At 37.0% G+C, this 13,423-nt stretch overlaps 3 protein-coding genes across 6 annotated transcripts in view; all 3 read left to right on the forward strand.

Annotated features, from left to right (window-relative positions):
* The window catches only part of LOC134855170 (uncharacterized), a 37,483-nt gene extending 32,739 nt beyond the window's left edge, over positions 1-4,744 (forward strand). For all 4 annotated transcript variants that reach the window (XM_063871592.1, XM_063871593.1, XM_063871594.1 and 1 more), the window contains 4 exons: positions 834-1,011; positions 2,716-3,006; positions 3,322-3,520; positions 4,420-4,744. In XM_063871592.1, the coding sequence (XP_063727662.1) occupies positions 834-1,011; positions 2,716-3,006; positions 3,322-3,520; positions 4,420-4,548 (797 nt within the window). In that variant the 3' untranslated portion in view covers positions 4,549-4,744. The remainder of the gene's footprint in view (positions 1-833; positions 1,012-2,715; positions 3,007-3,321; positions 3,521-4,419) is intronic.
* Positions 1-13,423, forward strand: part of LOC134855173 (charged multivesicular body protein 6-A-like) — a 340,778-nt gene that overhangs the window by 300,263 nt on the left and 27,092 nt on the right. The window lies entirely within an intron of this gene.
* LOC134855559 (uncharacterized) lies at positions 10,639-12,668 on the forward strand. The gene is made up of 3 exons (XM_063872101.1): positions 10,639-10,924; positions 11,240-11,438; positions 12,344-12,668. The coding sequence occupies exons 1-3, from the start codon at positions 10,668-10,670 to the stop codon at positions 12,470-12,472; spliced, it is 585 nt and encodes a 194-aa protein (XP_063728171.1). The 5' UTR covers positions 10,639-10,667; the 3' UTR covers positions 12,473-12,668.

Genomic DNA, 13,423 nt, shown 5'->3' on the forward strand with positions numbered 1-13,423 from the left:
GACTAAGAAGTTGCACGAATCTATCCGGCCGAAAATAAGATAGCGTGACGAGCAGACGGTGTACCCTATCCGAAATTACTCTATGAGTTACACTTCGGTCCTAACTCAATTTTATGATTGAAAATAATCCACAGTTTTCGATAAATGGTCTAAAAATGAAGAAACGATAGTTGTCAAGTTCAAGAAAGTTAATTAAACCGGATATAAGGGCCTAAGACTTGCGAGTTTCAGGTCCAAATAGAGTTTAAATTGAGCACTTCTGGAAAAAATATTACCGTCTGCTGTATTTTATACAAACCATGCTGTTAGCATAGTCGCTAAAGTACAACCACTGCTATGGGTGGTAATCCGCGACCATAAGAGTGAAATAATGGCTTGAAAAAATCGTTTTTTCCGTAGTAGTTTGATGTATGCGTTTAGAGGTATGTGATTAGGATTGAACTCATTTTATTTGTTCGTTATTTATGAAGCATACTACTTACTCTTATAAATGTAGGGTAGAAGTCTAGTGGGTACATTGTCTACCCTTTGTCTGTCCTTTTCTTTGGGACCTTTCTGTAAAAGTAATTATACTATGAGTTGATTTTGTATTTTGTTAGCACCGTTGAATGAATTAATTCTTTCTTTATTTTTTAACTAAAAATTCCAAGCTAATTTCATTTTAGGAGATTGTGATTTGATACAACACATTTTTCTTTAATTCTTGATTTTTGAAACCAGGGGCTGGTGGGAATAAGTTTTTGGCCTCTTATATAACAAATAGGATGTTGTATTTTAGTTTTTAGTTTTTTTTAATACTTTAGTTTTTTAGAATTTTAGTTTTACTGTTTTAGAGTTGCTGAGTGTGGAGAAAAATGTGCTTGGGGTTAGCCGATCAGAAGCCTCGCTCAAAGACTGCCTCAGTCATGCCTGTATTAGCACACACTGGGACATGCGAGATTGTGCTACCAACTGTCTGGCGGTTATGATGGAGCGGTGTGCCTGTAGATTTACGGAAGAGAGTAAAATGGGGTAACCATGTTGTGAAACATGCGATAGTTTACCGGTCTTCTGATTTGTTTCAGCGCATTATTTATAAAACACTAAATAGGAGCAAGAAAAGCCGGTTGCTGTGTATTAAAGAAAATTCCTATCCTATTTGTTTTACTGAAAATAGCTAATAGTAACTCAAAAATATCTTGCAATTTTTAGAGATTTTTCTTTCATTTAATTTTTCTTTTTTTTGGTGGATGTGTGCCAAATAAAGCGACTTTATTTGTAATGATTGATTGCCATTGATTAATTAGGTAAGGCCCGTTTTTGGTAGTAATTGTTTTTTCAAATTTTAAATTTTTATGTATAAATTGTTTAAGTTAGTTCTTGTGTTTTGTCACGATTTGAACATTTTTTTACTACAACTGAAAGTTCAGTAATTTGTAAATATATTTCAAGTCTAACGTTGTTTTTTTTCACATTTTTTGCTACTTTTTACACAAGCAAAGCTTGTGTTATAGTATGAACTCTTTTTTTTTTCTTGTGTTTTGTCACGATTTGAACATTTTTTTACTACAACTGAAAGTTCAGTAATTTGTAAATATATTTCAAGTCTAACGTTGTTTTTTTTAAACATTTTTTGCTACTTTTTACACAAGCAAAGCTTGTTTTCACAAGCAAAGCTTGTGTTATAGTATGAACTCTTTTTTTTTTCAACCCAAGTCGCAAATATTGTTGCGACGCAAATATTAATGCGACAAAATGTGTTCATTTTCGAAGTGTTCATTTTGATCAATAACCAGCTAATAAGTACAGCCAATGCTAAGGATATTAATATAGACTGTTATTGTTCCGACTTTCGTAACGAAAGTAACGGAATATTTGTGCTGGGGGTGGGTTTTTTTTCTTCAGACAAATTTCGACTTTTTAGCTAGCCATTTTTGACACATTTTTTTTGATATCAATCGAAAGCTATTGTTGTGCTGAGCTTAAATTTGAAACGATATTTCACCTGTGATCATTTTTTTGTAAAGTTATGGGGGTTTAAAGATTGCCATTTTGGCCAATTTGTGACAATTAACGCGCGATATTTTTCGCGCTATTAACGCGTAGTCGGAGATTTAATCCGTCTTAGAAATCATTCCAAATTGGTTGAAAGAAGCTTATTTACCATTTTTGATTTGTTACAAGTAGCGAAATTTATGCTTTTGTAGTTTATATGGCGTGTGGGGTGATGATTTTCATAGAAAAGATTTTCATTTTTTTTATTACATTTAATTTGTTAATGATATTTATGTTATTACTGCTCCAAAAACATTAAAAGGAAGTCGGAACATTCAGGGCTTCGCCCTGATACGAGCTGTCTTGTGTTATTTTCAATTTGTTCAATTTGATTCATCGCGGTATGATTTTTGTTTGATTTTCCCGAAGTTCATTTCACTTTATTAAAAAAGGAAATGAAACTCCACTATCGAACTGCAAAATTTTGAAGACAACGTTAGAGGTCCGTGGTTTCAATATGTAATTGCGCTAATTTTTTTGCTATTGAGAGCTTAGTTTCTCTACAGACGTGTTTGTTTTTTCTTGATTGTTAATTTATTTTTGCCGCGTTTTGCTTGTGTTTGCGAAGTGCGGCTACGACTGTGTCTTAACTTTTTCAAACTAAACTTGCCCATCGCTGTTGATCGCAGCCTTTTGAACAAGAAGTAGATCCTACGGAACTATCGTGTATTTCTCTTCTAGTTCCAATCACAATATACTGACAGATTTTTCGAATATGATTCTAATTTTGATGAAAGATTCAACTGTTTACGTGCTTGGATCTGTGTGCAAACTCATCCAAATCACATGCGAAAACGAGATAAATGACTGTCTGTCTGAGACTTATGCGGAAGAGTTTTTCAACCATTGTTCATGCTTTTGCGATGACGTAATCCACAGTGAGATGATGCAATTGATGGAGAATTGTAGCATTATGAGAAAGTATGTGAGCAAAGAAGTATTCATGCGTACCTTGGAATCAGATTTATGCAGGTACGAAATGGCTTAATGTTTCAGCTAGTTTTCTGTTGTTGTTTTTTGAAAGCCAATTGAGGTTTGCAGCTATGTTATTTAAAGAAAAATCGTAGGCATGGCATTTGAGGGGTCGAATTTTGAGGTACTGATTGTTTTACAAAACGGAGAGAAGATCCCAAGGTTTTGGAGATTTTAAAGATTTGGTAACAGCCTGCGGATCAACTGATCGCCAGTCTATACCCCGTTCTCTCATGGTTTTTTTCAAGGGGGTAGATATTAATTATGAATTATGAGCAATTTGAAGGTTTCAACTGAATCCAAATCTGCTTTCAGCTATCAGACAAAGTCACTGGCCGCTAAGCTTCTCTGCATATCTGCGAATGATAATCAGACTGCTGATTCTCAGCTTAAGACTGAGAGCGAAAAAAAGCAATTGTTAACTTCAGATGGTAAAAAGTTGGTGGTCCCTGATTGGCTGGAGAAATTTCTAAGTGACTCATCAAGTGACAGAATGCTAGTTCATCACATTGAGGTATGGAGTAAATGCAAGAGGTTCAAGCAAAATTTAATTTACAAACGAATGAAGCCAGTAGCGCAGTAGCGGTTTGATGACAGCCTAGAAATTTAATTTTTGCTATCATGAAAAAAACCAATTTGAGACCTGATGCGCAGCGTTTCACTTCAAGAAATTCTGGCTCTTTGTCAACCCTTAGTTGAAAATTTGCTAATTCAGTTATTGATCACATTGTCCTTTTGTAACGCTATGTGGACCATTTAAAAAATCCAAACAAGTTCGGTCCCCTTGCACAACCCTGAGAAATCTTCCGGTTCCATGGTTATGAAATTTGGCTGAAGGATAAAAGTCAGCTTTTCTCCAGCACCTTATATAAACTTAAGTTTTAGGTTTTTTGGTGTAATGTGTGGTTTCACACAGTGGCGGATCTAGAACTTTCTCGAGGGGGGTGGGGGTGTGGATTTTTGGGCACTTTTTGATAAATTTTGACTAAAAAATTGCGTTTTTTTGGCACGTGCTCCCCCTCAAAATTAGTATATATTGGCGCCGAAGGAGCCATTAGAAAAAATTTACGGTCTGTCACCAAAAATGGATATCTAAAATAGTACAAAAGGGGGACGCTTTGGGTCGGCAGGAGGTCTAATCCCCGAGGGGGGGGGGTGCCCCCCCCCTAAATTCGCCTCTGGTTTCACAAATTAGCTATGAGGACCAAATTTGTTTGTAGTAGCCGAGCAAGTCTAATGACCAAATTTCACAACAGTGGGAAAGTTTGCTAGTAATCGGAACCAAAAGCCTGAAAGTTGAATTTCTCCGTTTTAATAATAATAAAAGTTGTGGTAATAATAACACCTGTCTAAGGATAGTCATTTTCTGTAATTTCTTTTCTGAACTTCATTTTTTGTCTGTTTTTTTTTCAGGTTGCGATCGGAAGGCGGACTGAAGAAGTTGTTAGTGAACAAGAGCGGAAGTGGACTTCATTCATTCATGTATGTGAACAAGTAATGGCCGAATCACAAGCTGTTCACGTCGCCATGGATTGCTATTAGAGTTTCGATTCGATAATTTGTCTGTCAGTCGTACTAAAATATGATTCTCTTCAGATAGTTGCGCTGTGATTGGTTTCCATATAGAAATTAATTCAGGGTCATTTTTGTTGTGTTATGAGTTGCATATTGATTGCAGTCTGAAAATATGCGAGAATTGCTGCTTAATAATGAATATGAAAAATACAGTTTCATTGGATTTTGCTTTTGAACGTTGAAGTAAGCGGGATGATAGATTCATAGTGCTAAGCAAGTAACAAAATAAGGGTTTCTCGAAAATCAGTCTATAGTTGTTTAAGTGTTTCTTGACGGAATTTAGTTTCATACAGGTCCGCAATTTTCCCTATTCTTTGGAATGTTGCTCGAATCGAAACAAGACCATGTATATTTTGATGAATAAATAGGGTGAGTTTAATCGTATTTAAGGATTGCGTTTCTTTTTCAACGATCTTGCTTGTAAGTCAGCTACTATAATTTTTGTAGTAAAGTCAGCTTCTAGAATTTTTGTAGTATAGTCAGCTACTAGATGTTTTTCTTACAGTTGGCTCATTTCAAGTCAAGTATCTTGTCCCGAAAGATTTTGAATTTCCTACGTTGTTAGCAATTTTGCAACGTTTTCGGCAAGGCTCTATCTTAGTTGTTTTCTCATTTAACTGTTTCCATTTTTTTAGAAACAGCATTTGAAGTTTTTTTTAAAAAAATAGAGACCGTTTTAGTGTCAATTTTCAGTGTTTTTCAGTTAATCTATACAGTATAGAAAATCAGTTTCTTGTTATCGGGAACAAATTTTCTTGAAAAATTTTTATAAGGATTTTTTTGTGCTGTAATTACTATTTTATGTAATTGCAAGTATTATTGATTTTCTCATGTAATTTTGCTTACCCCTGCTCGCATATTTTTTCCATTTTTGTTTCATTTGAAAGTTTCCTTCGGTCCACATGATTTATCAAAGTTTTGGTGGTGTCAATGTCTTATAGTATTTGTCTATGTTTTCGGCTCAATGGTCGTCTTCCCACTTATTGTCGGCTTAGCAGACGCTCGATAAATGGTAACGGCGTATTTAATGCTGGTATTTGTGTTACCGACTGTTTTTCTGTTATTGAATTTTTCATTTGTTCCAAAAAAATGTTTTTTCAATACTTTTTCTTCGACTTAGTTCTTTCCGTCTCTTAGTTGTCACCGTCCGGCGTGTGAAAGGTTGCAACTCTAAATGTTTTTGTGCACAATTTTTTCTGATTGTTTTGCATTTTCAAGTAAGTTTTTTTGACGTAGTTGAAAGCTAAAGGAATTTTTTCTAATTTCAGTGATTTGCAATTGTTGTCAAATCGTAAAATAGGTTTTCCTGGCAAACAACTCAAAAGTATGTTTTTTCTGCTAACCAAATTTAAACCAAGCTCAAAAAAATTCAGGAATGGTCCATTTCTGGAATGACAAGAATCCTTGTGCAGGAACTGATGTTTTTTACAGAGTTTTGTTTTCTATAGCGAACTAACGAAAAACTTCAACTCATCTCTGTATTCGAAATTTGAATTGGACATTTAACATCAAAGGAAGAGTTAGTTTTCTTGCTCTTTTACATTAGTTGAAAATTGTAGTTTTTTTACCTGACCTGTTTGATGTTTTTTTTTGCTGTGAATTTTACCATTTTTTGCAACCAATATGTACGAAGGTTCTGTACTAGCGATCACATTGTGTACCATTGATTAGGTTGTGTATCCACGATTATTTGTCATTTTTAAGTATACTTGAAATCGGGAACCAGATTTTTTTCCGTAAACAACATTTTACAAATCGTAAAAAATAACGTGCAGTTACTTATACCTTGAGGCTCCCGACATGCTCAGTTTTAACGAATCATGAACTTAGTGAAAATTTTTTCATAGGTTTTGGTGATTTTTTTTTGTTAAGAAAAGTCTAAAATTTGTTCACGATAAAGTTTGATTTTTTGCGGTTTGACGTTTGGTTACTTTTTCGTCGTATGAAGTTTAATTTATTTTTATAGGTTCAGTTCATTTCTTTTGTTGAAAGGAAGGCAAAATCAACTATCGTGAACAGTGAACATCAAAAGTGAAAAGGTCACAAAAAACGTGATCGACTTCTAGTTTCGTGTCACAAAAAAACGTTATTCTCCTAAGTGGATTCCAATTTTCAGATTTACCAGCGTGATAATAAATTTACGTATCGATCAAGTTTTCTCAAATTGGGTTAATTTTATCAAAAAGTACAATTCATAATTTTTTCCTCAAATTCAAAGAGCTTCAAGGTAGTTATTTTTTCTTTAAATTTCGAAACACGATGTTTTTCTTTCAAAAAACAAGTTATTTTTTTCCCGTTTACTTGCGTTCATGATTCTTTTCCAACTGTCTGCTGACTATATTTTGAAAAGGTGAAACCACTGTCATTTAGGTAGTAATTAGATTGAGTTCAATTTAAGTAGTATTTTTTCGTTTTCGTCCCTATATCCGTCGATTCATTTATCTTTTTTTAGCTTACCTCGCCAATCATGGATTTTTGTTTCGATCTAAACTGTTTGCCCCTCAGTCATGATTTAATGCTTTTCTAAGGCTATTTATGAACATTATCCGATACAAACCTGAAGTTTTTATAGATTTAGTTTTTCAATTTTTTTAATGATAGTTTTAGGAGTCGATGAACTTAGTTCAGGCTCTGTTAAAGTTCGTTATGATTTTTTGTTTTCTTTTCAAATCAGGAAATTTTTCTGTTGGCTTGTTGTTGTTGTTGTTAGCCCACGCGGGTCGGGTTGGGTTCTTCTGTCTCCGGGTCAAGGAACTTAGCAACCTCTACCGGCCGAAGCCACAGGTCTGCTGGGGTGAGTGGGGAGGGGTTTTGGGAGCAGTTGAAAAGGTGACATGTTGTGTGGGGGGCAAGGGAACAGGTTGGGCAAAGGTGGGAGATGGAGCTGTCGATGCGGGATAGGTAAGTGTTAAGGAGCCGGCTGTAGCCAGACCGGAGTTGGGAGAGCTTACAGCGCGTGGGACGTGGGAGAGATTTTTCAGAGGGGTCAATCTTTGGTGGAGGGATACAAATAACTTTAGACGGAGGGGTTTCGGCTAGGAACTTGGTTACATGGGAGGTATGGTTGTCTTTTAAAATTGGTTTGTAGTAGTTAAAAATAAAAGTGGAGACTTCGTCTCTGTCGTCCAGAACTAGAGGGTGGTTTGCGTAGACTGAAAAGTCGGTTAAAATTTTCTGGGTGTCTTCTTTGAAGCAGCTTATAATTGAGGGGCGAAGTAGACGGGGAGGAGGGGGATGTGAATGTATAAAATTAATGGGATGGTGGGAACGATAGGTAGAGATAAAAAATTGAGATGACAGAAGGGTATGGTGGTCTTTGACCGTTAGGATTTAGGATTCACTGTGCAGGTGGGCAGTGGAACTCATTAGATTTGATCCAGTAACAACGCGAAGTGATTGGTTTTGGGCAACCTGCAGGCAATTTATGGAGGTGTTACTTGATGCGTGGGACCATGCGGGGGCTGCATAGTCAAGTATGGGGCGAATCAAAGCTTTAAAAGTTAGGAGGAGGGTTTCTTTGGAGTGACCCCAGGTTGATCCTGCTAATGCCTTCAGGATTCCGATCCTGCGTCTGGCCTTTTCAGCGGATTGTTTGCAGTGAGTGGCAAAACAAAGTGTTGGATCAAATGTCACCCCTAAGATTGTTGGATTTTTGTTTAGGGGTAGCGCCTCGTTATTTAAAAGAACACTAGGTGTTTTATTAAATTCTTTGTTTTAAGAGGAGAAAAGTGTAACTGATCCTTTAGAGGACGCGAAACTTAGTTTGCGTGAGGTGAAAAAATCGTAGAGCCTTTTTAGGTAGCTATTGATGGAGTTTGAGGCGATATCAATATTGGAACTGCTTGCGAAGGGGTGGAAATCGTCTGCATACGAAACAAGGTTTACATTATCGGGAGGTGGCGGTGCATCATGGACATAAAAATTGAAGAGTGTGGGTGATAAAACAGAACCTTGGGGTACGCCACAGTGGATTATTCGATGGGGCGATGTGTGTTCACGGAATGAGGTGGCAGCCTGTCGACCATTAAGGTAATTACTTAGCCAGCGGACTAGACTTCTTGGGAGGGGAGTGTCATGAACGAGTTCCACAAGTGAGCGATGACACACCATGTCGAAAGCCTTAGATAAGTCAAGTGTGGCCAGTACCGTACGTTTAGGGGGGCGATTTTGGTTAAAACCGTCTGAAATGTAAATTTCGAGAGTGGAGAGTGCTGTGGTGGTGGAGTGAAAAGGGCGGAAGCCGTGTTGGTGTTTGGCGTTGGGGAGATGTTTGGTAAAGATGGGGTGAACGAGCCTCTCCAGAATTTTAACTGCTGGGCAGAGTAAGGATATAGGTCTGTAAGATGTTGATTGTTTAAGATCCTTATTGGGCTTTGGAAGCGGTGCAATTTTTGAATTTTTCCAAATTTGGGGGATAATGTTTTCGGACAAAGAGATATTAAAAAGGTATGTTAAGTATTGAGTAGCAAGTCGGCCGAGATGTTTAAGATGTATATTACAAAGGCCGTCGGGACCTAGCGCTCGCGATGGTTTGCTGTCTGCAATGGCTTGTTTAGTATTTTCAGGGGTAAAAATTGGGCTGTCTGACAGCGGTAGTTTGGCAATTTTTCTTCTCGTTATACGAAGGAGTTTGTCAGAGGCGTGGGGTCTGGCATTGGTGAATTGTTTGTTAAAAGAGCTGGTAATATCACGAGGTGAGTGTATGGGTTTAGAACCAAAAGTAATGGGGTGTCTTCCTGCCACGGGCTTAGATCCATTTAAGGAGCGTACCACTTTCCAGAACTTTCTGGCACCAGTGCGGTAGTCGCAAGTCCGGAGGAATTCTCGCCATTTATTTTCTTTGTCCTTTGCTGTCTGTTTCATGAGTCTACAGTTCAGTTGGGATATGACTTCTGGGGGGAGATTTTGTTGTCGGCTTAAATCTCTTTCGGCGGCAAGGGCAGTAGACTCGGGGGAAAGAGAGGGAGTGAAGTGGCGAATACGGCCAGCGGGGATGTGGTGGCGTGCTGCCCTGAGCACCAGGTCCCTCAAGAATTTCTCTCCGGCGGCAACTCCGGAAGGTGGAACCGCTGAAAAGAAACCCTCCTCAATTTCCTCTGTGAATTTGATCCAATCTGCTTTTAAAAAATTTATAAAAGTCCTTTTAGGTGAAAAATTTATAAAATCATCCAAGGGTAGTTCTAGAAGAATGGGTAGGTGATCTGATCCTAGAGATTTAATTGGGGTCCATGATGTGGAGAGTAAGAGCGATTGGGATGCGAGGGAAATATCTGGTGACGAGAGTTGGTTTTCTGAGTTAAAAGGGATTCTGGTTTGTGTGTCATAAAGTTATGGGGGTTTAAAGATTGCCATTTTGGCCAATTTGGGACAATTAATGGGCGATATTTCGCGCTATTAACGCGTAGTCGGAGATTTAATCCGTCTCAGAAATAATTCCAAATTGGTTGAAAGAAAATTGTTTGCCATTTTTGATTTGTTACAAGGAGCGAAATTTATGCTTTTGTAGTTTATATGGCGTGTAGGGGGATGATTTTCATCGAAAATATTTTCATTTTTTTTATTACATTTAATTTGTTAATGATATTTATGTTTTTACTGCTCCAAAAACATTAAAAGGCAGTCGGAACATTCAGGGCTTCGCCCTGATACGAGCAGTCTTGTGTTATTTTCAATTTGTTCAATTTGATTCATCGCGGTATGATTTTTGTTTGATTTTTTCAAAGTTCATTTCACTTTATTGAAAAAGGAAATAAAACTCCACTATCGAACTGCAAAATTTTGAAGACAAAATTATGAATAACTCAACGTTAGAGGTCCGTGGTTTCAATATGTAATTCCACTAATTTTTTTGCTATTGAGAGCTTAGTTTCTCTACAGACGTTTTTGTTTTTTCTTGACTGTTAATTTCTTTTTGCCGCGTTTTGCTTGAGTTTGCGAAGTGCAGCTTCGACTGTGTCTTAACTTTTTCAAACTAAACTTGCCCATCGCTGTTGATCGCAGCCTTTTGAACAAGAAGTAGATCCTACGGAACTATCGTGTATTTCACTTCTAGTTCCAATCACAATATACTGACAGATTTTTCGAATATGATTCTAATTTTGATGAAAGATTCAACTGTTTACGTGCTTGGATCTGTGTGCAAACTCATTCAAGTCACATGCGAAAACGAGATAAATGACTGTCTGTCTGAGACTTATGCGGAAGAGTTTTTCAACCATTGTTCATGCTTTTGCGATGACGTAATCCACAGTGAGATGATGCAATTGATGGAGAATTGTAGCATTATGAGAAAGTATGTGAGCAAAGAAGTATTCATGCGTACCTTGGAATCAGATTTATGCAGGTACGAAATGGCTTAATGTTTCAGCAAGTTTTCTGTTGTTGTTTTTTGAAAGCCATTTGAGGTTTGCAGCTATGTTATTTAAAGAAAAATCGTAGGCATGGCATTTGAGGGGTCGAATTTTGAGGTACTGATTGCTTTACAAATCGGAGAGAAAATCCCAAGGTTTTGGAGATTTAAAAGATTTGGCAACAGCCTGCGGATCAACTGATCGCCAGTCTATACCCCGTTCTCTCATGGTTTTTTTCAAGGGGGTGGATATTAATTATGAATTATGAGCAATTTGAAGGTTTCAACTGAATCCAAATCTGCTTTCAGCTATCAGACAAAGTCACTGGCCGCTAAGCTTCTCTGCATATCTGCGAATGATAATCAGACTGCTGATTCTCAGCTTAAGACTGAGAGCGAAAAAAAGCAATTGTTAACTTCAGATGGTAAAAAGTTGGTGGTCCCTGATTGGCTGGAGAAATTTCTAAGTGACTCATCAAGTGACAGAATGCTAGTTCATCACATTGAGGTATGGAGTAAATGCAAGAGGTTCAAGCAAAATTTAATTTACAAACGAATGAAGCCAGTAGCGCAGTAGCGGTTTGATGACAGCCTAGAAATTTAATTTTTGCTATCATGAAAAAAACCAATTTGAGACCTGATGCGCAGCGTTTCACTTCAAGAAATTCTGGCTCTTTGTCAACCCTTAGTTGAAAATTTGCTAATTCAGTTATTGATCACATTGTCCTTTTGTAACGCTATGTGGACCATTTAAAAAATCCAAACAAGTTCGGTCCCCTTGCACAACCCTGAGAAATCTTCCGGTTCCATGGTTATGAAATTTGGCTGAAGGATAAAAGTCAGCTTTTCTCCAGCACCTTATATAAACTTAAGTTTTAGGTTTTTTGGTGTAATGTGTGGTTTCACACAGTGGCGGATCTAGAACTTTCTCGAGGGGGGTGGGGGTGTGGATTTTTGGGCACTTTTTGATAAATTTTGACTAAAAAATTGCGTTTTTTTGGCACGTGCTCCCCCTCAAAATTAGTATATATTGGCGCCGAAGGAGCCATTAGAAAAAATTTACGGTCTGTCACCAAAAATGGATATCTAAAATAGTACAAAAGGGGGACGCTTTGGGTCGGCAGGAGGTCTAATCCCCGAGGGGGGGGGGGTGGCCCCCCCCCCCCTAAATTCGCCTCTGGTTTCACAAATTAGCTATGAGAACCAAATTTGTTTGTAGTAGCCGAGCAAGTCTAATGACCAAATTTCACAACAGTGGGAAAGTTTGCTAGTAATCGGAACCAAAAGCCTGAAAGTTGAATTTCTCCGTTTTAATAATAATAAAAGTTGTGGTAATAATAACACCTGTCTAAGGATAGTCATTTTCTGTAATTTCTTTTCTGAACTTCATTTTTTGTCTGTTTTTTTTTTCAGGTTGCGATCGGAAGGCGGACTGAAGAAGTTGTTAGTGAACAAGAGCGGAAGTGGACTTCATTCATTCATGTATGTGAACAATTAATGGCCGAATCACAAGCTGTTCACGTCGCCATGGATTGCTATTAGAGTTTCGATTCGATAATTTGTCTGTCAGTCGTACTAAAATATGATTCTCTTCAGATAGTTGCGCTGTGATTGGTTTCCATATAGAAATTAATTCAGGGTCATTTTTGTTGTGTTATGAGTTGCATATTGATTGCAGTCTGAAAATATGCGAGAATTGCTGCTTAATAATGAATATGAAAAATACAGTTTCATTGGATTTTGCTTTTGAACGTTGAAGTAAGCGGGATGATAGATTCATAGTGCTAAGCAAATAGCAAAATAAGGGTTTCTCAAAAATCAGTCTATAGTTGTTTAAGTGTTTCTTGACGGAATTTAGTTTCATACAGGTCCGCAATTTTCCCTATTCTTTGGAATGTTGCTCGAATCGAAACAAGACCATGTATATTTTGATGAATAAATAGGGTGAGTTTAATCGTATTTAAGGATTGCGTTTCTTTTTCAACGATCTTGCTTGTAAGTCAGCTACTATAATTTTTGTAGTAAAGTCAGCTTCTAGAATTTTTGTAGTATAGTCAGCTACTAGATGTTTTTCTTACAGTTGGCTCATTTCAAGTCAAGTATCTTGTCCCGAAAGATTTTGAATTTCCTACGTTGTTAGCAATTTTGCAACGTTTTCGGCAAGGCTCTATCTTAGTTGTTTTCTCATTTAACTCTTTCCATTTTTTTAGAAACAGCATTTGAAGTTTTTTTTAAAAAAATAGAGACCGTTTTAGTGTCAATTTTCAGTGTTTTTCAGTTAATCTATACAGTATAGAAAATCAGTTTCTTGTTATCGGGAAGAAATTTTCTTGAAAAATTTTTATAAGGATTTTTTTGTGCTGTAATTACTATTTTATGTAATTGCAAGTATTATTGATTTTCTCATGTAATTTTGCTTACCCCTGCTCGCATATTTTTTCCATTTTTGTTTCATTTGAAAGTTTCCTTCGGTCCACATGATTTATCAAAGTT

Source organism: Symsagittifera roscoffensis, chromosome 10 (genome assembly GCF_963678635.1).
Source record: "Symsagittifera roscoffensis chromosome 10, txSymRosc1.1, whole genome shotgun sequence".
Lineage (NCBI taxonomy): Eukaryota > Metazoa > Xenacoelomorpha > Acoela > Convolutidae > Symsagittifera > Symsagittifera roscoffensis.